Source organism: Ornithorhynchus anatinus, chromosome 20 (assembly GCF_004115215.2).
Source record: "Ornithorhynchus anatinus isolate Pmale09 chromosome 20, mOrnAna1.pri.v4, whole genome shotgun sequence".
In the NCBI taxonomy this organism is placed as follows: Eukaryota; Metazoa; Chordata; class Mammalia; order Monotremata; family Ornithorhynchidae; genus Ornithorhynchus; species Ornithorhynchus anatinus.
In genome coordinates this window covers 2,335,211-2,362,185 of record NC_041747.1, presented here as the reverse complement: position 1 = coordinate 2,362,185, position 26,975 = coordinate 2,335,211, and the positions used below count along the sequence as shown (strand labels likewise).

Genomic DNA, 26,975 nt, shown 5'->3' with positions numbered 1-26,975 from the left:
TTCAAATGGCATGGTTCAGCTTTACTGTTACTCTTTTGAAACAAGAATCCAAAAAAGAGTTTTCAAACTTGAAGCCATCTCCGATAGAAGTGTCAAGGCATTTCAACTGAACATAAATTAACACAATTATCTAGCTCTCTGTGCGGCTGCACTTTGGTAAATTCATACTGACATTCAGAATTGTATCATTAAAAATACGGCAAAATTGGAAAATTGCCTAAACACACTTGGCTGAGATTTAAGATTGTGAACAACTTGCACTGTGACACTAAGTTTTCAGAAGAAAAACTTGTAGCACTGAATGAGAATTCCCAGCAGTGAACAAAGCAGGATGATTGTAGCTGATGAGGGTTAGGGTTAAACTGCCATTCCAGTTTCCTCCTCAGACGTCTTCTGAAGAAAAAGCTGAACCTAGAAAAAATTCTTGCATTTTATGCCTTAAAGTTGTATCATTTCCAGAGAATTGTTCTGAGGGCACAGGGAGAAAAGCTGAACCAATGATGGGTCTCCTATAATTCATCCTAAATACTAGCTCTAATGTCAACTTGAAATAGTCTCCAATATTTTCATCGAGAAATGGATCTCCTGTTGTCGTCGATCTATTTCTTGGTCAGAGGGGCTGGAGCACTGAAAACTGTCTGAGGGCTAGGAGACTGCTAACCTTTTTCTCTTCTCCATTTTAAAAAGTCTGAACTGAAAATCAACTATCCAGAATGTAAAAATTCCCACCTTGCTCTTCTTAGGCAGGCTTCAACTGACCATATTTTAAAATACAGTACTTACGCACTTCAACTCTGGAAAAACCCATTTGCTGATTTTGAAACTAACTTCCACTGGAGATGGAAAATCAACAACTGAAATACGATGAATTGGCCCGAGGTCTGTTTTCAGGAGGAAGAATTACAAAGTCATTTGAACTTAACACCAACTGACTCTTTAATAACACATCTGTCATAAAAATCATCTCAGGATGTTTTTCCTGCAGCCAGAGACTCACCAAACAATTTCTTCACTTAAAAAAGCTTAACATCTCTCCCTTCAAAACTGAATTGCAATTCATTGTGGGTAACAGTCTTGTCTCCTCTTCACTGCCTCTTCATCGTTTGTTAGATCGCTTTTCATACTTCTCCTGGCTGTTCCGCTTCCTGGGAGGAGAAGGGCAGACCTTTTGCCGAGAAGGGATGTTGGGCTTATAAGGATGAGTTCTATGTTTCTTTGGGTTTTCTTCTTCCTCCTTCTTGCCCGATCGGGACTCCTTATTGTCTCTCTTCGGCTCGTGGTCTTGCTCTTTCTGGGAGGGTAATGTGTTTTTAATTGTGTTGATCAGAAATCTTTTATTTGCACCGGCGAGGGGGCACTTCATCCTACAGAAAAACCCAAAAAACAAAGTCATGAGACAAAGCACCTTCCAAACACAAAACATCTTCTACACCTAAATACCAAAATTGGACATTTTGAATTTTTGAAGCGAAAGAAACTATCACTTTCTTCATGCTTTCAGCTTTCCTTGTATGCCACCTAGTGTAAACTTAGAGTAAAATGGGCCAAGAAAAAAAAAAGAGAACATTCAAGACCTTTGGCTTTTATCTCTGAGTCTGACTGGACAACTGCATTCCTTAAACTGCAGCACATTAATGCAATCAGGAAGACATATCTGGTCCAAAATACTTGTAAACCGACATTAAGTGCATGTCCGATTAGCTGCATCTTTAAATATCTTATTCTTAAGTAAAATTCCCAATCTATCACAATTTGTGGTTCATGTAGAACACTCATACTTTATTCTTTGGAGAAACAAAAAAATTATTCAGAGTCCCTCCAGGATGATCAAGCAATGTGATTTAGTAGGTCTAAAAATGGTATTCTAACTCATTACATAATTTTTAAAAAATGATGAAAATTCCACTTAAGAGCAGTAGACTTCCCAACTCACTGCATTTCCTGTTTCCCACTTTTTAAACTGTAGCCTATCCTTTTCAAAAGCTTTTGTTTTCTTGAGCAGGCTCCGGGCTTTGTTTCCCATAAATTGTTGATGATGTGATGGTACCTAGGGTAAAATAACCTCATCAAGCAAAGGAGGAAACGGTTGACCAGTGATGCCCTATTTCCTTGTTTTTAGCTTTTTTAAAAAAGGGTATATGTTAAGCACTTACTCTGTGCCAGGCACTGTACAAGCGCTGGGGTAGATGCAAGATAATCAGGTTGGACACAGTTCCTGTCCCATATGGGGCTCACTGTCTTAATCCTTATTTTACAGATGAGGTAACTGAGGCCCAGATAAGTTTAGTGACTTGCCCAAGGTCACACCGTAAACAAGTGGAGGAGGGATTAGAACTCAGGTCCTCTGATTCCCAGGCCCATGCTCTCCCACTAGGCCATGCTGCTTTACTCATTAAAGCTGAAGAGGAAAAAAAAAAGGAAGAGCCAGGCATCATATGTTGAATTGGAAGACCCCAGGATGCAAGCAGTCAGGAGACCCAGGTTTAAATCCCCACTCTGCCTCTGGCCTACCTGTGACCTTCCGTAACCTAACTTCTTTGGGCTTCAGTTTCCCCATCTGAAAAGGGGAATGAGGTATCTGGCTCACAGACTGTGACACAAGGACTGTTTGTGACTGTTATTAGGTCTGTCTAATAACTGAGCATCTACACTACACACACACACACAAACACACTTTCTCTCTCGCTCTCTCCCCCTTGCCAGAAGCTGGCTCCCATCTAGCCAGTCTTCAAGCGAAATGGAAAAAGACGCAGCGTGGCCTAGTGGATAGAGCCTGGGAGTCAAAAGGACCTGGGTCCTAATCCCGGTTCTGCCATTTGTCTGCTGTGACCTTGGACAAGTCACTTCACTTTTCTGTGCCTCAGTTCCTTCATCTGTAATAGGGGGATTAAGACTGTGAGCCCTTTGTGGGACAATGGATTGTGCCTAACCTGATTAACTTGTATCTACTCCAATGCTTAGCACGATGACTTGCCACATAGGAAGTGCTTAATGAATACCATGAAACACCACCCCCCCCAAAACCCACCTGCCCTTTATATAACTGGCCTAGGACTCCCCCCACCCTCCTCAAACCCAAATGAAGGTCAGTGAGAGGTGGTGGTAGCTGAAGTAAGGAGTGCTGGGTGCCAGCCAGGGGCAGATTATCGATCCAATGCCATTCAAACCTCACCCAGTTGGGCAGGGGGCAAGGGGATTCGCTTAGCAGCAGCAGGCATGTGGGAGGGTGTCGTTCTGTGCAGCTGGCAGTGGAAGCCTAAGAGGTGACTCAGGATGGGAGAGAAAATAGGAAAGGGCAGGAGCAGAGTGGGCCAGACAGGAAAGTGCTCTCCACACAAATCAGTCAAGTATTGAGCATTTACTATATGCACAGCAATGTATTATGTGCTCAGAAGAGTACAATACAGACATGTTCCCTGCCCATAACGAGTTTACAGTCTAGAAGATTCAAAGCACGGACAGGGAGGAAACTCTGAGAATTTTAACTGCAACACTGCCTAAATACAGTCCTTCACTATCACGGATGGGGGCCTGAGGACTTATCATTATTCTCTAAATGCTTCTTGAGTCAGGGCAAATCATACACATGCATCCTCCCCACCTGCTTCCCCCTCCTCCCCATTAACAATAAAAATATACGCTTAAAGTGTGTGAAACCCTGTTAGGCACTGGGAAGGATGCATGGATATTGATTTTGACAAAGAACCAATACAGTCTATTCTCCCAGAACATGGGGGTGGTGTTCTTGCAGAATCCTACTTCAAGGAAAACTTGCACTGTAATAATAATATTTGTGGTATTTAAGTGCTTACTAATGACTGGGGTGGACATAGCAGTGTTCACCTATCCTGATGTCGTGTGGACACGCATAAGCAGTTGGACAGTAAAACCTGCCAAGCTCAGACAGGGCTCCCATTGTCAGATGAATGAGCCCTAATTTCCTAGCTGCAGTCTACTGAGTGCCTGCTCTGGGCACAGCACTGTACGAAGCCCTCGGGAGTGTACAGTAGAATATAGAAGATTTCTGCCCTAAAGGAGCTTACCATGTTGCAGAAAGCACTTGCTTTAGGAGAACTGAGTACAGAGACATAAAAATCTATTTGGTTTGAAGTTAAAGCCAGCAAGGAGAGAGAGAGAGTGTGTAGGGAGAGGGGGAAACTGGGGGCTGAGGGACCAATGGTTCCGACATCAACATGCACATCCAAAGACGGTCTTCTGTCGTAGAATAAAAACAGCCAATGTCTTTGAGGGATGCTGAACAAATTGAAAGCCCCCATCTATATTTCCATACTTGATGGGTGGGAGGAAGAATGCTTTTGCGTGGTTGTGGCATTCAAATAGCGCCGCTGCCATCATCCTTATTGAAGGTACATCTCCTCCAAAAGGCCTTCTCAGACTACGTAGCCCTTTTCCTCGTCTCCTACTCCCTTCTGTGTTGCTCTGACTTGCTCCCTTTTTTCTTCCCCACTCCCAGCCCCCCAGCATTTATGTATATATCTGTAATTTATTTATTTGTATTGATGTTTGTCTCCCCCTTGTAGGCTGTAAGCTCACTGTGGGCAGCGAATGTGTCTGTTTATTGTTGTTTTGTACTTTCCCAAGGACTTAGGACAGTGCTTTGCCACAGTAAGTGCTCAGTAAATAGGAATGAATGAATCCCCGGGGGTGGTCGCGGCTGAAAAGATTGGTTTGATTGACAGCCATAGAGTTGGTCCTTTGCTGGGCTGTGGCATTCGTAGCACTTGGCCCCATTTAAATCCTGCCTCTTAAGTTTCACGACCTTTGCGAAGACTGTCTTCAATCAGGGCTGCCCTCCCCGCCACGCCAGGCGCCATCGGGAATGTCACCAGCAGGTACCGGGCCCCAGCAGACACATTCTCCTCCTTCCCAGCTGTCTCCGAAAGGGGTCTCCTGACTCCTTTTAAAACCTAACCCCCCTCTAAGCATCTTGGACCCCATCCCTGTTCATTTCTTAAAAAGATTCCCTCTCACCTCCCCTCCCTTACTGCTCCCTCCAACCTTTCAGTCCCCTTTGGCTGCTTCTCCTCGGCCTTTGAGCGAGTCCATGTCTTCCTCCTCCAGCGAAAAACTCGATCCCCACGGCTCCCTCCAGGTGCTATCAACTCATCTCTCTGCCTTCGTTCCTGTCGGAACCATCTGCCTCCACCTCCTCCCCGCTTGCGATCTCGATTTTGCTCTCATTCCTGTGACCCTCTGTCCAATCACATCACTGTTTCCCTCCAGTGTACCCCTTTTCACAATTCTGATCTCACCCACAGCCCGAAAATAACATCTGTAGTAAATGAAGCAAAGTCAGTGTCCTCCTAAAATAATGATAATGAGGATAATACTAATAATAGTGGTATCTGTCAAGGACTTACTGTATGTAAAGCACTAGACTAGATACATGATAATCAGGTCCCAAATAGAAACCATGTCCAAGTAAGAGGGAGAACAGGTACTGAATCCCCATTCTGCAGGTGAAGGAACTGTGGCCCAGAAAAGTCAAGTGCCTTGCCCAAGGTCACACAGCAGGTATGTGGCAGAGCTGGCATTGGAACCCAGGTCTTCTGACTCCCTTCCCGCATTGCTCCAGAGCTGTTGTGCTTCCAGGTCTGTGATAATCCACTCTGCTTGAAAACCAAAAAAGAAAAGGGAAAAGCTAATTTTTCTGTTCTTCTAGAATCTTGCTGCCCTGTGGCCTTTGTCAGCTTTCCCGGTAAGGATGACCATATCCTCCGACCCTACGATCTGAGGCGTCAATTTAACTTGCTTTGAGGGTCGGATGGCCTACAATCTGACAGGAGCGGAATGCAAAATGACCTTTGAGGTGGCCGGAGCAGGCCCCTCACTTTAGCCACTGATGTCTGCGAGCCGCTCAGGTTGCTACCGTGAGGAGGTTTGAGCTGGTATCTCAGCCCGTCGGGGCCCCTCTTGTCAAGAATAGCTTGTCCAGTGATCCCTCTCTGAAATACATCCAAGCAGCTTCAGAGGCAGAGCGTCACTTTACCTTTAGAGGAAGGGAAAGTCGAGCACCCGACGTTCATTTTCTTCAGTTCCGTAGTCTCTACTCATCCCACCTCAGCCATCTCCCTGGGGGAGAGAATTCACCTGCGAGGCCCTGGTGGCCAGGGACCATGTCTAATTCTTACCTTGGTATGTTTTTCCAGCGCTTAGTAGAGTGTTTTGCCCAGAATAAGCACTTAATACATCCTATTACTACTATAGCTGCTGTTACTAGAGCTTGCCTCCAGCTCACCCGTAGGGAATAAATCCACTCGCATACAACACTCTTGGTGATTTTTAAAAAGCAAGTCACAGAGGAGCTCCGAGAGCCCCAAGGCCTTCTACTTCATGCTCCGTTCTCCTGAGGAAAAGCCAACAATATTCTCCTTCTCCAGGGGGATAATACGGAGTTAAAAATAATTACAACTGAATGAACATGTGTTCCAGGGCCTTGAAGTAGAAATGCAGAAAGAAGACTGGGATAAATGGAAGTAAAAGAGTCTTTCCACCAGGCCTCAGGAAGCAGCATGACCTAATAGGAAGAGTTGGGGCCTGGGCACTGCCACTTGCCTGCTTTGTGACCTTGGGCAAGTCACTTAACTGCTCTGTGCCTCAGTTTCCTCAACTGCAAAATGGGGATTCAATACCTGTCCTCCCTCCTACTTAGACTGTAAGCTCCATATGGGACAGGGACTGTATCTGACCTGATTTAACTTCTATCTTCCCCAGCGCTTAGAACAGTGCTTTTGATCCATAGTAAGCACTTAACAAAAGAGCATAATTAAATAGCAAGCCATGGAACACAGCAACTCTAATGTTCATGGATTGGCCCTTTAACTCCGGGAAATTTGTCCAAAGATCCAGAGGATGGAGGCATGCTACAGCTTGAATCTAGAAATAATCCAATGTAGGCAAGAAAGCAGGCTCTGGGCCATTCTTTCTCTTTCTGCCACTCTTTCTCTGTCTTCCTTTTTTTTCCACTTAATTTTATGATATTTGTTAGTACTTACTATGAGCCAAGTGCTGTACTAAGTGCTGGGGGTAAATGCAAGTTAATCAAGTTGGACACAGTCCACATCCTACATGGAACTCACAGTTTTCATCACCATTTTACAGATGAGGTAATTGAGGCATAGAGAAGTGAAATGTCTGCCCAAGATCACGCGGCAGACAAGTGGTGGAGCCGGAATTAGAACCCAGGTTCTTCTCACTCGCAGGTCCATGCTCTACTCAGTAGGCCATGCTGCTGCTGCTTTCCCTCCCCTCTCAAGAGAAGGCTCTCCAGCCTCACTATTTAGAGAGGCAGGACCTCAGGAGCAGGGTTGCAGTTCCCACCCATTCCCAGTTAATTTCCACCCATTCCCAGTTCCCCGCTACTCCTGCCCGCTCTCTTCTCCTTTCATATATGGCCTGAAAGTGAGTAAACACAGAGAAGAGGTCTCTTTTCAAAATGATTATTATGGCATTTTGTGTGGCTGAAATGCACACCCAAAGTAACCAATCTGCATTGTTAGGTGTTGATCTGCAGAATAATGCATTTGCTTTTTCAAGAGCAGTAGTCATTTTCCCCCCTCAAAATTATCTGCAAAAACATTCTAAAATTAGGTAATTCTTGATCTACAGATCAAGGCCCCTTGGGGGAAAAAAACACACAAACTGAGATGGAAATCTATTATTCTTGTTAAAATAAATGGGAAACTACTCATTCATGTGGTGGAGAAATCACATCCCAGATGGAAGTCTGCAGGTAACTTTTTGCCAGAGCAGAGAGAAATATAACTACACTGGAAAAGAAAAAACACTGGAATGGAAATGCTATCTGCATCTTAATTTTCAAGCTCACATAAGAAATTTTTCCTTTAAAATTAATTTGCCTCGCTTTAGACCAAAACTCACGTCATTCTAGGGGTTGGCACCAGCACCTCCGCAGACACACGCAAGTATGTAAAAAGTGTCGCCATTTGGGTCTCCGCAGTCGGTGGATTCTATTTATTGAGTGCTTACTATGTGCAAAGCACTGTACTAAGCACAATATAACAATAAACAGACACTTGCCCTGCAGGCTGGCTCCAGGGGGTATTGGCAGAGAGGAAAGGTCCATGGGAGAAGAAGAGGAGGAAGAAGAGAGCAGGAACAGAAAGGGGAAAGGGCAACAGATTTGGCCCCAGGGAGAGAAGTCATGGGCTAAACTAGCCTCATTAAAGGTGGGACTGGGGACATATTTCCAGTCCTCCATATTGGACTTGCCTCATCCAACTCTAAGTAATGGTAGTGAAACCAAGAATAGATAATTCAAGGCATAGGTCAAGTGCTTATTTCACTGCTCTGCACATATCAAGTGGCCAATAAATACCATTGATTGACTGATTGATTGATAAGGCCTAGGAAGAAAGGGAGAACTAGTGGGAAATCTGTGGTAAGTAATTAATCCAAATTCCCCCTTACTCAGGTTCAGGGAGGCACAGACCTTGATAGGCTTCTCATACTTGCAGAGGACAGGAATAAGGTACACAAGTGCTAAGGGGAGGTGGTGCCACAGGGTTATTGTGAATTAATCAGAACAAATCTGCTGTAAAGAGAAGGAATCCTGTGAGAGGGACCAAACTAATAGCAATAACGATCGGGGCGGTATTTGTCTAGCACTTTGTGCGGAGTACTGTACTAAGCACTGGGGTAGATATAATATATGCGTACCTGACGTAGTCCCTTACCTACCTGGGGTTCACAATCTCAGAGGAGTGAGAACAGGCATTTAATCCCCCTTTTCCTGAGGCCCAGTGAAGTGACTTACCCAAGGTCTCACAGCAGGGCAGAGGGGAATTAGAACCCAGGTCTCCTGACTCCCAAGCCCGTACTCTTTCCACACTGCTTCTTAATTCCTCGAGGTACCCTTCCCTGCCTTACCTCTCGTCTTCCCAACCCCATTTAGAGAAGCAGCTTGGCTTAGTGGAAAGAGCATGGGCTTGGGAGTCAGAGGTCTTGGGGTCTAATCCCTGCTCCGCCATTTGTCTGCTATCTGACCTTAAGCAAGTCACTTCACCTCTCTGTGCCTCAGATACCTCATCTGTAAAATGGGGATTAAGACTGAGCCCCATGTGGGACAACCTGATAATCTTGTTTATACCCTAGCGCTTAAAATATTGTTTGGCACATAGTAAGCGCTTAACAAATATCATCATCATCATCATCATCATCACTCTCCCTCCTTCCTGCATCGCCTAGGCAATTAAGTTGGAATCCCTTAAACATTTCCATTTGTGTACATATCCTAATATTCTTATTTCCCATGTAAGCAATTTATTTTAATTTCTGTCTCCCCCACTAAACTGTAAACTCTCTGAAGGCAGGAATCGTGTTTAACAATGCTATTATAATCTCTGAAATTCTTAAATTGGGGTACCAAAAACACTCAATAAATACCACTGATTGATTATTTGCTACTCAGCTAATAATAATAATAATAATAATGGCACTTGCTAAGCTCTTACTATGTGTCAGGCAGTGTACTAAACTCTGGGGTAGATACAAACAAATCGGGGAGGACGCAGTCCCTGTCCCATATGGAGCCCACAGTCTTAATCCCCATTTCAGCTATAACTGCTAGATCACACAGGGGCTGGGATGCGCATCTCTACTCTGGTTTAATCATTTGAAGAGATTCCGTCAATATGCTGAGAAGCAGCGTGGCTCAGTGGAAAGAGCCAGGGCTTGGGAGTCAGAGGTCATGGGTTCGAATCTCGGCTCTGCCACTTGTCAGCTGTGTGACTGTGGGCAAGTCACTTCACTTCTCTGTGCCTCAGTGACCTCATCTGTAAAATGGGGACGAAGACTGTGAGGCTCATGTGGGACAACCTGATTACCCTCTATCTACCCCAGCACTTAGAACAGTGCTCTGCACATAGTAAGCGCTTAACAAATTCCAACATTATTATTATTACTTAGACCTAGAAGGGAAAATGTATGTCAGGTATTTGGGTTTGAGATAAGGGGGTATAAATGAGGAGCTTTTAATTCCAGAACTGCACCTAAAGCTCAAACTCCATTCAGCTCAGAAATAGAATGAAAAAAAAATGAACACAACCAAACTTAAGGGCCATGAAATACTGATGGAGTTCCGATCATATCACTGTTCTGAAGTACAGCTCTGTGAGACTGTTAAAAACATACAAAAAAATTAAAGTATGAGCAAGTTTTGATTTTCTAAAAATTCTAAGTAAAAGCATTAATCACTTAATACCTAAATGACTGAAGGACTAAGAACTCATCTTTGCGTGCCCTACTGGAAACATGGGCGTGGGGGTCAGAAGACCTGGGTTCTAATCTCCGCTCTTCCACTTGCCAGCTGGGAGACTCTGAACAGGTCACTTAACTTCTGTCTGCCTGTTACATGATCAGTAAAATGGGGATGAAATACCTTTTCTCCCTCTCACTTGGCCTGTGAGTCCTATTTGGGACAGGGACTGTGTCTGACTTGATTATTCTTGTCTCTACCCTAGTGCTTAGTACAGTGCCTGGCACATAGTAAGTACTTAATAAATACCACCATTATTATTATTATTACCTGAATTTTGAAAATTACTTCACTATTTCGAAGAGCACAAGCAATCGTTCCAAGTGGACATTTTAAAGTTGACATTTTTGGGAAAAATTACCAACTTAACTTCCCTATGCCTCGGTTACCACATCTGTAAAATGGGGATTCAAGACTGGAAGCCCTATTTGGGACAGGGACTGTGTCCAACCTGATTATTGGGTATCTACTGCAGCGCTTAGTACAGGCACAGAGAAGTTAAGTGACTTGTCCAGGGTCTCCCAGTGGTCCAACCTGATTATTCTTATCTTTACCCTAGGGCTTAGTACAGTGCCTGGCCCGTAGCACTTAAATACCATTTTAAAAAAATGTTCTCCAGCTGAAAAACTATTTTAAAAGAATCTAACTGTAGGCTTCTATTTCTTCCATACTTTCCATCACACTCAAACAACACTCTCAGGATTTGCTGAGCCTAAATAGCAGTTCGGAACTCCAACGTCACCGGTGACACTCTCACCCTGCCCGATGTCCCAAGGGCCACTGGTGCTGAACTGAGGGTCTGCATTGTGACCATGTTGGCCACAGCATCCCAAGGCCCCAGATGGACAGCAGACCGAGGGTTTTCGCTGGTTGAACGAGGTTTAGGATGCGGTTTCCTGCTTGCCCGATGGGGCAGCCCCATGGTGCTTCCTCAATTTGTTCAGGACATACATACGAATGCCTGCTGTGTTAACACATTACCCCCTCGTGAATTCGAAGCTTTAAATTCTGGGCAAGTTATCTAGATGGAAAGGAAACTCTTCAAACTCTTAAATTCTTTGGTTATTTAGAAGTCTGGAAAAACGTTTTGTCTCTCTGAAATTTAATTTGCCCCATTAGTGTAATCACTGTACCTCTCTCGCCACCGACTCCTCGCCCACCTCCTGCCTCTGGCCTGGAAATCCCACTCCCTTCATATCCGACCGACAATCACTCTCTCCACCTTTGTAACATTATTAAAATCACAGTTTCTCTAAGAGGCTTTCTCTTACTAAGCCTTCAGTTCCTCGGCTCCCTCTACCTTCTGCATCACCCTTGCATTTGGATCTCTACATTTTATTCACCCTCAGCCACACAGGACTTTATGTACCTATCTGTAATTTATTTATATTAATGTCTGCCATATATAGATTAGATATAAGCTCTTTGTGGGCAGGGAATGAGTTCACCAAGTCTGTTATATTGTACTCTCCCAAGCGCTCAATAAACATGATTGAATGATCTTGAAGAAGTGGTTTTGCTTCTGGGACACCCTCCTAAGCGCTCAATTCATTAACTCAGCACTCAGTAAATACCACTGGTTGACTGAAGTGTTGTGTAATTAACACTGATAGAATTCTGAGGCACTCCAACATGAGTGGTTACAAAACTGAACAATTGTTCTTCATATATTCTAATATGCAAATATTTGCTCATTTCCTTGGGGTTTGTTGACAACTTACCATCCCATTGGTCCCATTGTTTCAGCTCTGGTTTTCCCACGCTTTGCCTCCTTGAGAAGTTCTTCTACTGCTTTCCTAGGTATGAACAAAAGAGAAGATATGAAAAACACATCCACCCACCAGATTTTAAAGTTGGCGGTTCAGAAATCGGGGCGATATATGGGCTTTAAGGGGGCAAAAATAGGGTGGCCGGTTGCCTGCCATTACACTGTGTTACTAGACTGCACTGTCAGCCTGGTTTCAGCTGCCCTATCTCCGCTCTGGTTCGGATTCAGGTCCGGACACCTCATGCCACCTTCACACCTAAATGATTGAAGGACGAAGGATACATCTTTGAGTAACCTAGCAGAAAGAGCATGGGTCTGGGACTCAGGAGACCTGGGTTCTAATCCTGGCTCTGTCACTTGCCAGCTGGGAGACCCTGGACAAGTCACTCAACTTCTCAATGTCCATTTCCTGATCTGTAAAATGGAGAGGAAATACCTATTCTCCCTCCCACTTGGACTATGAGTCCCGTTTGGGATGGGGGCTGTGTCTAACCTGATTATTCTTCGCTGCTGAACTTGGTGGTAGGGGCCAAGGGGGAAGAAATGTGGGCATTTAGAATAAAAATACCAGACATGGAGAAGGAAAGAAGGATTTGGGCCAACTGTAGAGGGTGGAAGGGGTTGAGGTCTCATGGAGAAATGCTTTAGGTTTGGACAGAATTGGGTGGACTGTCACAAAATGGCCACGTGATTTCATAATTAATAATAACTGTGGTATTTGTTAAGCGCTTACTATGTGTCAGGCACTGTTCTAAACACTGGGGTCGATACAAGCTAATCAGGTCAGACACAGTCCCTGTCCCTCTTGGCAGTCTGAATCCCCATTTTACAGACATGGTAACTGAGGCACAGAGAGTAAAGTGATTTGCCCAAGGTCACACAGCAGACATGTGGTGGAGCCGGGATTAGAACCCACATCCTAACACTCCTGTGTTCTTTCCACTAGGCCACGCTGCTTCCCTGCTCTGTGCAAGTGAGCATTCAATAAACACTATTGATTAATTTATTACACTGCATGCTGACCTGATGCCCTCACAGATAGGCCTAGAAAAGGCTATTGATTGCATTTAGGTGAACTGGAGAGTACAATACAATTAGTAGACATGGTGCCCGCCCTCAAGGAGCTTACAGTCTTGAGAAGACACACATTAAAACAATTTATAGACAGGACAAAGGAGGAAAACGGGATGTAGACATGGATTAGCATACACATATTTCACCTGGACCAAGCCAAGCCGAATGGAAATCTTGACATGCTTTCATATTTAGAAACAAACAACACTTTATTGTCCACAACCAAGAATTAGGGAACTTGATTCTTTCACTGTCCCAAATGATTCTTTTGTAGTAAATTGGGGCTCTTCAAGAGGAGGGTTAACTTCTTCCACATTGCTGCCAGTTTGGATAATTCCTGGTCAGGCTTGTTCTGACAGAAGTTGCTAAGAAACACTTGACCATTTAAAATAGATAAAAAAAGCCATCACCAGAAGCAATTATAAAACACAGTACTGGACATGTTTTAAAAATAATTTCTGGATGAGGAAATTCCATTGAAAATACTAAGAGGAGGCACCTAAATTGGTAAAACCAGAGAGATGTCAAAAGGCAGTCACACACGAGTGTTTTGGAAGGTTCACTCTGTGCCAATTACTAATTTCTATGTCTAAAAAGAAACATATTCTAAGGAAGGGCCAGTTGAAAAAGAATACAGGCCCAAAATCCAGGGGGCCAACCCTTCTATTATAACTAGCAGGATTCTCTCGGTCCGATAAACACAGTACTATCTCTTTAAGACTCAAATGCTTTGAAAAACACAACAACCCACAGATGAAAGGAAAACTGAATAAAGGATTTAAAGTCTAGAGAGATGTGAATGGGAGGGAGTCAATAACAAAGAGTAAAGAAAAGCTAAGATGGCAGCTGCTGGAATGAATGACAGAAAATATGGCAGAAGGCAAAAGAGCAGCAAAAAAGGGTAAAACGCCACCAGAAGTCAAATGATTTCTGTTCATGTGTTTTTCGAAATTCATAATCGAAGCTGAAAAAAACCCCAAAATCCTTCAGTGGAAAGTCTCGGCAGAGTTAGCATTGCGTATCTTTGGCATTCTTTTCTCCAGGGCTGAAAAGGTTTGGCACACCATCCTTTGACAAGACAAGCATGCCATATCCACAAAAACCACCTCACCACAAGCTTGGTTTGTAAATCACTGCCTTAATCCGAAAGAGCTTTATTTCATACGAATGATCTGCAGATTGTTGCACACAATGCTTCAGACTCCTTGGATCTCCGCCCCGAGGACGGCCTATTCACCAGAAAGTCCCGTCGGCCTCCTGAAACGGTTTCCTTCAGACATGACGAGACTGTAGTAATCTGCTAGGAAACAAGCTATCTACCCCAGTGGGTCTCTGTGTCTGATTCCCCCAAATAATTCTAAATTACTCTAGAAACCAAGGAGGGGGAAGCTAGAGGGAGGAAGAGGCCAAAGGGATGAGGAGGGAAAGAGGAAAATGAAGATAATGGAAAGCTTGTCGCGGTTTTAAATATTCCATATCGCCGTATTTCCTCTTCAAATATATTTATTTTTTAAAATACCGAGGTGCCCAGAACTGCCAATTGAAGTCAAATTAACATCCCACCACTGAAAAGTGACTTCTTTCTGTAAGGGAAGGCAGCATGGCCTATCAGAAGGAGCACAGGGCAGGGAAAGAGGAGATCAGGGTCCTAGCTCTGGCTCTGCCAGTTGCCTGCTGTTTGTGCCTGTGGGCGGGTCACTTAACTTTTCTGCACCTCTGCTTCCTCATCTGTAAAAATGAGAATTAAAACTCTATTCTTCCCTTCCCCTTAGACTGTGGACCCCTTCTGAGGACAGGGACAGGGACTGGGTCTAGTCTGTAATATATTTGTTAAGCGCTTTCTAAGTTCCCAATACTGTACTAAACGCCAGGAGACATACAGGATAATCAGATAGGACACAGCTGATACTGTTTCCAGCACTGAGTGACGTTAGGAAGCAGTTTAAGAAAACCCCACTTTTGGCTGATCCCGCAGGGAAAATTTTGAGGGAGGCAGGCTCGTATTAATTCACCAACTGAGAGAGACAGTGACTGAAACAGAAAGAAGCCGATAAAGAGAAGAGAAAGCCAAGATCTTAAGGTCCCCATAAAAGTCTTTGCAGGTTTCAACTAGTTACGCAGCCTCTCATTCTCTCCCAGATAGAGCTGTCCTTCCGGTTTTAGGATTACACTCTTGATGGGGAGATTTCCACCGTGTGTAGGTGTGACTGAAGAGTCCAGCACAACCGACCATTCTTTCCACACTCAACTGTCACATCTGCCACCTATGCTGCCATATAGCTTTTATTCTGCCCTTTTGGAATTCCTACCTCCCCAGAATATCTGCTCTGAGAGTCAGGCTTACAGTATTTAAGTCCCTATCCTTTTTTCTCAGCCATTCCCCCATCTGTTATTTATTTTAATGCCTATCTCCCTGACTCGGTTGTAAACTCTTTGAGGCTAGGAACGGTCAGGGGGAAGAGCCCAGGCCTGGGAGTCAGAGGACCTAGGTCCCAATCCCAGTTCCACCACTTGTCTGCTGGGAGGGCAAGTCACTTAACCTCTCTTTGCCTCAGTTGCCTCTTCTATAAAATGGAGATTAAATCCTATCCCCGCTGACCTAGACTGTGAATCCCCAATGGGTCAAGGGACTGTGTCCAACCTGATTACTCAGTATCTACCCCTGAGCTTAGAATCATGCTTGGCACTAGATAAGGGCTTAATACGGTAATTACCAAATCTATTTTACGGTATGTACGGTACTCTCCCAAGCACTTAGTACGCGGCTCTGAATATAGCAAGCGCTCAATAAAAACCGTTGACTGATTGATCGAGTGAATGCAAACCCAGGCTAATCTGTCTGCTGATGTTGTTTCTTTCTGGAACACAAGGAAGCTACGCTGAGTTTAACTTTCATGTGATTAGAAGCTGTTTAGCCTTGGGGAAAGAGCACAACGTTGGAAGTCAGGAGACCTGGGTTCTATTCCTGGTTCCTCCACTGGGATGCTGTGTGGCCTTGGCAAGTCAAATACCCTCCACGGGACTCAATTTCCTAATGTCTAAAGTGGGGATTAAATACTGGATCTCGCCCTTGGGCAGTGTCAGATCAGATTGTTCTCTATCCACCCCAGCACTTAGCACAGTGCTTGACATAAAGTGGTTAAAAAAAAAATCAGGGGGCACTTCACTGTACCAATTCTGTTTTATTTTACTTTCCCAAGATCACAGTTTAGTGCTCTGCACACAGTAAGCACTCAATAAATATGATTGATTGTATCTTTTTTGTTTTCCCAGTCAATCATATTTATTTAGTGATTACTGTGTGCAAAGCACTGTACTAAGCACTTGGGTGAGTACCCTATAACAATAAACAGACACACTCTGCCTGGTTTCTTCCCCCTGCTCCTCCCCATACACTTCAGTCTACCCTAAGCTCCTGCTGCCCATCTACTTTCCTCATTGGTCTGGGTGGATTAACTGCATTCCAAGATCTTCTTGTTTATCATCTGTTCTAGGCATTATTATTAATTATTACACATAGGTGATATCGATGAAACTGCTCAAGAAGTTAGATGAAAGGGAGTCAGAGAACCTGGGTTCTAATCCCTGCTCTGCCACTTGCCTGCTGTGTGACCTTGGGCAAGTCACTCAACTTCTCTATGGCTGTTTTCTCAACTGTAAAATGGCAATTAAATACCCATTCTCCCTCTTGCTTACACTGGGAGCCCCATGATGTGGAACAGAGACTGTGTCTCACCTGACTCTTTCTATTCCCCTGCTTAGTACAGTGCCTGGCACATAGTAAGTGCTTAACATATATCACAGTTGTGATTAAATCTATGATAGGTCTATTAGGTCTTGCAAACAACTATAAATGGTTGAATTTGGAACTGCTCTGTACATTTTTGGTCTGTCTCCAAAAGGACCTGCTGGCCTTCTTGATTTGATGGTCTATTTTTATGAAAATCTATACATGTTAGGCAACCCTATTTTACTCCACTGGTGCTTAAGAAGGAGTTCAGTCCACCTTCATATCTGACATCATCTGCCAGAAAATCATGGAGTTGCTCGGAACCTTGACGGGCTTTTTATGACACTGAATATTATTTCACAGCTACCAAAAGCCAAGTCTGAACCAAGGTGGACAGATCCCACCCACACGTCTTAAGGTTGTTCCACAGATGGTTCCTGATAAGCAACACAGATATTCTCTGGCCTGTTTTAATCTAAAACCAGCACATGGTTAACTGTGCCTGGCACACAGTAAGTGCTTAGAAAATACCATGGAAAAAAAAAAATTCTTCACTGCAGAGAATTTTACCAGCAATGGAAAACAGCTAAATACCAAACTAGCTATTTTAACAGTTAGCCTTTACACCTTTCTCCTGGCAGAGGGGTATAAGGGTAGTGTATATTTGCTCTGCACACAGTACGCGCTTAATAAATACGATGGAATGAATGAATAAATGAATATTTGAAGTCCTGGGGCATTTCCTTGGCATTTCACATATGCAGGAAAAACTTGGGCAGACGTAGACATGGCTTCCCTGCTGGTAAATCTGGGCAGAAATGCCAGCAGAACCAGGGGCCTATTTTTATGGTTTTGAGGGAGGTAAATCCTCTGTTTTTTCCAAGGCTCTCACCTCGAAGAATAAGTGTGTCATTTCATCTTGTCTACGATGAAAGTGGCTCAGCTGTACTCTCCCACAGGGCAGTGTTACACTGTGCAGGAGTTCACAGAGATTCTTCCGAAAGGTAATCGGAGGGGCCGTGCCTCATCTTGGCTCCCATCGCTTGTTCTCTAATTGCACCTGAATCCCAGGATCTTGGCGACAGTAGTCATGCCTTTGGCTGGGAGCTTCAGCCTGCATCATTGCTCCTCTTGTGGCAGAAAGCTCTCTGATCTCTGAGTCACCCTCATCAAATAGTCTGGGAGGGCCCGCCATCGGTGTGTGCAATCTTAATGGTTGCCTGGAAAACAGTTATCTCCTAGATGGGCCCATCTGGACTCAGATTGGCAAAGGGAGATAACGTCTCTTGCTCGGCGAGGAAGCCCACTGTGTCATACACCGTAACCGCGATGAAAGTTTCAATCCCTTCTGCAGTGACTCCAGGTATAGCAGCAAAAGTGTGAACAACTTCAGGTCCCTCTCTGTTGCCATTGCTCTTGTCTGTCTCCCCCGATTAGACTGTAAGCCCGTCAAAGGGCAGGGACTGTCTCTATCTGTTACTGATTTGTCCATTCCAAGCGCTTAGTACAGTGCTCTGCACATAGTAAGCGCTCAATAAATACTATTGAGTGAATGAATGAATAAAATTGGGGCAGTTGAAGAGCGTGCTGTCGGTCCCGCGGAAAGAGCCGCCTCTGGGAACGGGGAGACCTGGACTGTATCCACCCCAGCGCTAAGTATAGCACCTGGAACATACTAGGTGCTTAACAAATACTATTATTATTATTATAGGTCCAGTTCTGTAAGGAGAAGGCGGGCCCACTAAAGCTCTGTCGTCATCAGGGAGGGTTTTTGACTGAAGAACCAAATAGAGCATTGGGAGGGGTGGACAGACCCAGCAACAATCCTGAAAACAGTTGACTTATATGGGCGGCAAAGGCATCAACGGCTTAATGTTGTTACTTGTTAAGCGCTTACTATGTGCAGAGCACTGTTCTAAGCGCTGGGATAGATACAGGGTCATCAGCTTGTCCCACGTGAGGCTCACAGTCTTCATCCCCATTTTCCAGATGAGGTAACTGAGGCGCAGAGAAGTGAAGTGACTTGCCCACGGTCACGCAGCTGACAAGTGGCAGAGCCGGAACTCGAACCCAGGACCTCCGACTCCCAAGCCCGTGTTCTTTTCACTGAGCCACGGACCAGGTCACGGCGCTACTGCATAACAATGGCACTATGCTGTCAATCAATCACTTATGGTATTTATTGAGCATTTACTGTGCGCAGAGCACTGCACGCAGCTCTTGGGAAAATGCCGTACGCCAGAGTTGGCAGACATTATTCCTGTCCTCAAGGAGCTCACAATCTAAAGGGGAAGACAGACATTAAAATAAATGTCAGATACAGACGTGCTGTGGGGCTGAGAGCGGGGGTGAATATCAAGTGATTAAAGCGGGAAGCAGCGTGGCTCAGTGGCAAGAGTCTGGGCTTCGGAGTCAGGGGTCATGGGTTCGACTCCCGGCTCTGCCCCTTGTCAGCTGGGTGACTGTGGGCAAGTCACTTCACTTCTCTGCGCCTCAGTTCCCTCATCAGTAAAATGGGGATGAAGCCTGTGAGCATCACATGGGACAACCTGATTTCCCTGTAACTCCCCCAGCGCTTAGCACAGAGTAAGCGCTTAAATACCAACATCATTATTATTATTAAGATTCATGAGCTTGCCTAAGGCTTCTTGAAGAGTCCCAATGGATTTGCTCAATCCAATGTATTCATTCATTCATTCAATAGTATTTATTGAGCAGTTACTATGTGCAGAGCCCCATCCAGATCAGGCCTCAGCCTCCTATTGGCCCCGCCCAGATCAGGCCTCACCCTCTCATTGGCCCCGCCCAGATCAGGCCTCACCCTCTCATTGGCCCCGCCCAGATCAGGCCTCACCCTCCTATTGGGCCCACCCAGAGCAGGCCTCACCCTCCTATTGGCCCCGCCCTGATCAGGCCTCACCCTATTGGCCCCTCCCAGAGAAAGCCTCACCCTCCTATTGGCCCCACCCAGTGCAGGCCTCACCCTCCTATTGGCCCCGCCCTGATCAGGCCTCACCCTATTGGCCCCTCCCAGAGAAAGCCTCACCCTCCTATTGGTCCCACCCTGATCAGGCCTCACCCTCCTATTGGCCCCACCCAGATCAGGCCTCACGCTCTCACTCGCCCCATCCAGAGCAGGCCTCACCCTCATTGCCCCCGCCCCCCAGATCAGGCCTCACCCTCCTACTGGCCCCACCCTGATCAGGCCTCACCCTCCCATTGGCCCCGCCCAGATCAGGCCTCACCCTCCTATTGGACCCGCCCAGATCACGCCTCGCCCTCTTATTGGACCCGCCCAGATCACGCCTCGCCCTCTTTCCCGACCCCGCCCACATCAGGCCCCACCCTTCCCCCAGCCCCGCCCACATCAGACCTCGCCCTCTTATTGGTCCCAACGGAGGCCACACCCCCAGCCCCGCCCCAAAGAAGCCCCCGCACCAATCAGACCCCGCCCTTCCCCTAGCCCCGCCCCTTCCGCCCGTTTCCCCCCCCCCATCCCGGCGTGCGGGTGCCCGCGGCGCGCGGCCTGTTGTCCGCCTGGGCCGCCATTACCTCTCCAGCTCCTCGTCTTCCGCCATGGCGGGGCGCGGGGGCCGGGAGGGGGGCGGCGGCCTCGAGGCTCCTCAGGCGGCGGCGCGGGCGGCCCCCGGGAGCGGCCCCGTGGCGGCGGAGGAGGAGGAGGAGCCGCGGCGGCGCCGAGGACCCGGCCGAGGGGGGCGGCGCCTTCCTGTCCCGCCTGCCCAGCCTTCGCCCCGCCCCCCCGTCATTCACTCACTCACTCCGTCATTCATTCATTCGATAGTATTCATTCATTCACTCAGTCATCCCCGATTAGACCGTAAGCCCGTCCAACGGCAGGGACCGTCTCTAGCTGTGGCCGACTTGTTCATCCCAAGCGCTTAGTCCAGTGCTCTGCCCATAGTAAGCGCTCAGTAAATACTATTGAATGAATGAATGAATGAATCATTCATTCAATAGTATTCGCTCATTCGCTCACGCACTCCGCCATTCATTCATTCGATAGTATTCATTCAATCACTCATTCAATAGTATTCATTCATTTGCTCACGCACTCCATCATTCATTCATTCAATAGTATTCATTCAATCACAGTCATTCATTCAATCGTATTTATTCATTCGCTCACTCACTCCGTCATTCATTCCTTCGATAGTATTCATTCATTCACTCCGTCATTCATTCAATAGTATTCATTCATTCATTCACTCAGTCATTCATTCAATTGTATTCACTCATTCGCTCACGCACTCCGTCATTCATTCAATAGTATTCATTCTATCACAGTCATTCATTCATTCACTCACTCACTCCATCATTCATTCATTCGATAGTATTCATTCAATCACTCAGTCATTCATTCAATAGTAGTCATTCACTCACTCACTCACTCTGTCATTCATTCATTCGATAGTATTCATTCATTCACTCAGTCATTCATTCAATAGTAGTCATTCGCTCAGTCACTGTCATTCATTCATTCGATAGTATTCATTCATTCACCCTGTCATTCATTCATTCATTCAATAGTATTCATCCATTCAATAGTGTTCATTCATTCACTCAGTCATTCATTCAATAGTAGTCATTCGCTCATTCATTCATTCATTCAATAGTATTCAGTCAGTCATTCATTCAATAGTATTCATTCATTCGCTCAGTCATTGATTCGTTCAATAGTATTCATTCATTCGCTCAGTCATTCATTCAATAGTAGTCATTCATTCAATAGTAGTCATTCATTCATTCAGTCAGTCAGTCACTCCGTCATTCATTCAATAGTATTCATTCATTCACTCAGTCATTCATTCATTCAATAGTATTTATTGAGCACTCACTATGTGCAGAGCACTGTCCTAAGCACTTAGAATGGACCATTCGGCAACCGATAGAGACCATTCATTCATTCATTCATTCCCTCAATTGTATTTATTGAACGCTCACTATGTGCAGAGCACTGTCCTTAGCACTTGGAATGGACCTTTCGGCAACTGATAGAGACCATTCATTCATTCATTCATTCCCTCAATTGTATTTATTGAGCGCTCACTATGTGCAGAGCACTGTCCTAAGCGCTTGGAATGGACCATTCGACAACCGATAGAGATCTTTCATTCATTCACTCAATCGTATTTATTGAGTGCTCACTATGTGCAGAGCACTGGACCAAGCGCTTGGAATGTACCATTCGGCAACCGAGAGACCAATCATTTATTCAATCGTATTTATTGAGCGTTTCCTCAGTGCAGAACACTAGACCAAGTGCCTGGCACATAGTAAGAGCTTAAAGAATATGAGGATTAATGAACAAATACCATAAAGCGCTTAGAACAGTGCCCGGCACATAGTAAACACTTAATAAATACCAGGATCGATGAACACATACCATAAAGCGCTTAGAACAGTGCCCGGCACATAGTAAACACTTAATAAATACCAGGATCGATGAACACATACCATAAAGCGCTTAGAACAGTGCCCGGCACATAGTAAACACTTAATAAATTCCAGGAGAGAAGCATTCATTCATTCATTCAATAGTATTTATTGAGCGCTTACTATGTGCAGAGCACTGTACTAAGCGCTTGGGATGAACAAGTCGGCAACAGATAGAGACAGTCCCTGCCGTTTGACGGGCTTACAGTCTAATCGGGGGAGACGGACAGACAAGAACAATGGCACTAAACAGCGTCAAGAAGCAGTGTGGCTCACTGGAAACAGCACGGGCTTTGGAGTCAGAGGTCATGGGTTCGAACCTCAGCTCTGCCACTTGTCAGCTGTGTGACTTTGGGCAAGTCACTTCACTTCTCTGGGCCTCAGTTACCTCATCTGTAAAATGGGGATGAAGACTGGGAGCCCCACGTGGGATAACCTGATTCCCCTGTCTCTACCCCAGCGCTTAGAACAGTGCTCGGCACATAGTAAGCGCTTAACAAATACCAACATTATTATTATTAACACTAAGCGCTTAGAGAAGCAGTGTGGCTCAGTGGAAAGAGCACGGGCTTGGGAGTCAGAGGGCATGGGTTCGAATGCCGCCTCGGCCACTTGTCAGCTGTGTGACTTTGGGCAAGTCACTTGACTTCTCGGTGCCTCAGTTACCTCGTCTGTAAAATTGGGATTAAGACTGTGAGCCTCACGTGGGACAACCTGATTCCCCTGTATCTCCCCCAGCGCTTAGAACAGTGCTCTGCACATAGTAAGCGCTTAACAAATACCAACATTATTAGAACAGTGCCCGGCACATAGTAAACACTTAATAAATACCAGAATCGATGAACAAATACCATCAAGCGCTTAGAACAGTGCCCGGCACATAGTAAACACTTAATAAATACCAGGATCGATGAACAAATACCATAAAGCGCTTAGAACAGTGCCCGGCACATAGTAAACACTTAATAAATACCAGAATCGATGAACAAATACCATCAAGCGCTTAGAACAGTGCCCGGCACATAGTAAGCACTTAATAAATACCAGGATCGATGAACAAATACCATAAAGCGCTTAGAACAGTGCCCGGCACATAGTAAACACTTAATAAATACCAGGATCGATGAACAAATACCATAAAGCGCTTAGAACAGCGCTTGGCGCATAGTAATTGCTTAAGAAGCAGCGTGGCTCAGTGGAAAGAGCTCGGCTTTAGGAGTCAGAGGTCATGGGTTCTAATTCCGCCTCCGCCCCTTGTGAGCTGTGTGACTCTGTAAACCCATCAAAGGGCCGGGACCGTCTCTATCTGTTGCCGACTTGTCCATTCCAAGCGCTTAGTCTAGTGCTCTGCACATAGTAAGCGCTCAATAAATACTATTGAATGAATGAACTTTGGGCGCGTCACTTCGCTTCTCTGGGCCTCAGTGATCTCATCTGTCAAATGGGGACAACCTGATTACCCTGTAATAATAATAATAATGTTGGTATTTGTTAAGCGCTCACTATGCGCAGAGCTCTGTTCTGAGCGCTGGGGTAGACACAGGGGAATCGGGTTGTCCCACGTGGGGCTCACAGTCTTCATCCCCATTTTACAGATGAGGGAACTGAGGCCCAGAGAAGGGAAGTGACTCGCCCACAGTCACCCAGCTGACAAGTGGCAGAGGTGGGATTCGAACTCATGGCCTCTGACTCCAAAGCCCAGCCTCTTTCCACTGAACCATGATAATAATAATGTTGGTATTTGTTAAGCGCTTACTATGTGCTGAGCACCGTTCTAAGCGCTGGGGGAGATCCAGGGTCATCAGGTTGTCCCCCCGGGGAGGCTCCCAGTTAATCCCCATTTTCCAGAGGAAGGAACTGAGGCCCAGAGAAGGGAAGTGACTTGCCCCCGGTCCCCCAGCTGACAAGGGGCAGGGTCGGGATTCGAACCCATAACCTGCGACTCCCCAGCCCGGGCTCTTTCCACTGAGCCACGCTGCTCCTCTCCGGCAGGGATGGGCGAGGCGCTTAGTAGGTGCGAAGCGCTTAGAGCAGTGCTCGGCACCTAGTAAGCGCTTAACGAATACCAACGTGATTATTATTAGTAAGAAATACCCTCGTCGTTCTCACCCCCGGCGACGCTCAGTACGCTCCGGGGGCATCAGGCGAGTGTGGGGGGCAGCCCCGGCCGGGGGGCGTGGCCTGGGGCCGGTTCCCGCCCCTCCCGGGCCGGGATTGGCGGAGCCGCCCGAGGCCCCGCCCCCTCCGGCCCGCGGGCCGCCCTCATTGGCCGAGCCCGGAGGGGGGGCGGGGCGGCGGGGGCGGTTGAGGCGGCCGGGGAAGCGCGGCCGGAGTTGGGCGCTGGCCGGGAAGCCGGCGCGGAGGAGGAGGAGGAGGAGGAGGAGAAGAAGAAGAAAAAAAGAAGAAGAAGAAGAAGGAGGAGGAGGAGGGACACCTCCCATCCCCGCCCCCCCGGTGAGTAACTCCGCGCCCCACCAGCTGCCCCGACCTCTGACCCCTCAGGAGGGACTGCTGCCCTCGTGAGCCTCGCCTTCTGCACACAAGCCCCCCTTCTCCCCTTCCTCCTCTCCTTGGGCATAGGAGCGCCCCCCCCTTCCCCCTCCCCGTGCCCCTCTCCTTGGGCACAGGGGAGCACCCCCACCTCCCTCTTCAGTGCCCCTCTCCTTAGGCACAGGGGCGCACCCCCACTTCCTCCTCCCCCTGGCCCTCTCCTTGGGCAGAAGGGAGCCCCGCCACCTCTCCCTCTTGTGCACTCCTTCTTGGGCCCAGGGGAGCACCCCCTCCCCCTCCCCGTGCCCCTCTCCTTGGGCACAGGGGAGCACCCCCACCTCTCCAGTGCCCCTCTTCTTGGGTACAGGGGCGCACCCCCACTTCCTCCTCCCCCTGCCCCTCTCCTTGGGCAGAAGGGAGCACCCCCACCTCACCCTCTTGTGCACTCCTTCTTGGGCCCAGGGGAGCACCCCCACTTCTCCCTCCAGTGCCCCTCTCCTTGGGCAGAGAGGAGCACCCCCACCTCCCTTTCCAATGCCCCTCTCCTTGGGCACAGGAGAGCCCCCCCACCTCTCCCTCCAGTGCACTTCTTCTTGGGCAGAGTGGTGCTCCCCCACCCCCCCCCCCAGTGCCCCTCTCCATGGGCAGAGGGGAGCCCCCCCCCCAACCTCTCTCTCCAGTGCACTCCTTCTTGGGCAGAGAGGAGCACCCCTTCTTCCCCCTCCCTGCGCCCCTCTCCTTGGGCACAGGGGCACACTTTCCCCTCCCCGGGCCCTTCTCCTTGGACAGAGGGGAGCCCCCCCACCTCTCCCTCCTGTGCACTCCTTCTTGGGCAGAGAGGAGCACCCCCACCTCCTCCTCCAGTGCACGCTTCCTTGGGCAGAGGGAAACCCCCCCACCTTCCTCCCCAGTGCACCCCTCCTTGGGCAGAGGGGGGCACCCCCAATTCCCTCTCCAGTGTACCTCTCCTTGGGCAGAGGGGAGCCCCCCCACCTCCCCCTCCAGGGCACTCCTTGGGCAGAGGAAGGCACCCTCACTTTCCTCCCCAGTGCACCCCTCCTTGGTCAGAGGGGAGCCCCCTCCCCCGTGCCACTCTCCTTGGGCAGAGGGGAGCCCCCCACCTCCTCCAGGGCACCTCTCTCCTTGACCGAGGGGAGCCCCTCACCTCCCTCCCCACCGAACCTCTCCATGGGCAGTGTTCTGCACAGAGTGAGCGCTCAGGAAAGACCCTGCCAGCCCTCCGGACACCTCCACCTCCTGGGGGGGGGCGTCCTCTCCTCACCTTCACCCCTTTACTCCTGCGAAATTGGGGAAAGAGGTAGCCCCCCCCCCCATCTTCCCAGCCCCGCCTGGGAGATACAGGTAAACGGAGAAGGGCTCTCCCCGCGGGGGCTCGAAGCGGGCACGGAGACCCGACTTGGTCTTGCCGCCAACATGCCCCGTGATGTCGATGGCTTGTTGCGGTGCCCGTTGGGAAGGGGGAAAGAGCCTTCCTTTTTTTTCTTTGTGTGTTCTCAGAGGCCAGAGAGAAACCCCAGCCCATTGCAGAGTGGACATTGTCACCCAGTGTCCTCATTTGTCGCCCAATTGTACTTTCCAAGTGCCTAGTACAATGCTCGGCACACAGTAAGCGCTCAATAAATGTGACTGAGTGAATCACTGGTCTTTCCTGAGTGCTCACTCTGTGCAGAGCACTAAGTGCTTGGGAAAACTCAAGAGAAATACCAGTAGAGAGCGAACCAAAGGGCCGACCCCTTCCCACGGCTTCTTCCTTTCCTCCAACCTCCTCTTCCCCCCACAGTCTGTTGACCTTTTTCATCCCTCACCTAGGCCGGGGGTGGAAAGAGAAGGGGGTTGCCGACACGTCCCCAGTGCTCCTGACGCCGCGGAAGTCACTCAGAAACCATCCTTCTAGGCAGTGCCCAGAGCAGTGGACACAAAGCATCTTTTAAAAAATACGTCACACCTTCTCCACCGCCCGAGTCGTCCTTCTAAGTCACCGGCTGATCTTCAATCCATCCGTGTCGTAGCTCGCTGCGTGTGCTTTAGTTTATATGCAGAGTTGTGAAGGCAGATGTGCACGCGTCGCTAGGTGTCTAGTGCTGAGCTGCTAATGATCCGCGCAGGACGAGCGTGTTCTCGGGGGGGGGAGGAAAAAGTAG

The 26,975-nt window shown here is 47.4% G+C and overlaps 1 protein-coding gene across 3 annotated transcripts; it reads right to left on the bottom strand.

Moving 5' to 3' along the window:
• On the bottom strand, nt 1-26,906 carry LOC100090361 (protein POLR1D). 3 transcript variants are annotated; one of them, XM_029048400.2, is made up of 3 exons: nt 26,780-26,906; nt 12,019-12,093; nt 1-1,364 (listed from the first exon to the last, which is right to left on the bottom strand). In XM_029048400.2, the coding sequence occupies exons 2-3, from the start codon at nt 12,033-12,035 to the stop codon at nt 1,097-1,099; spliced, it is 285 nt and encodes a 94-aa protein (XP_028904233.1). In that variant the 5' UTR covers nt 12,036-12,093; nt 26,780-26,906; the 3' UTR covers nt 1-1,096. The 3 variants fall into 3 exon arrangements, with proteins under 3 accessions (XP_028904233.1, XP_028904232.1, XP_001519508.1); XM_029048399.1 differs by lacking the exon at nt 26,780-26,906 and adding an exon at nt 24,433-24,483; XM_001519458.4 differs by lacking the exon at nt 26,780-26,906 and adding an exon at nt 20,422-20,511.
• Between the last annotated feature and the right edge of the window lie 69 nt (nt 26,907-26,975).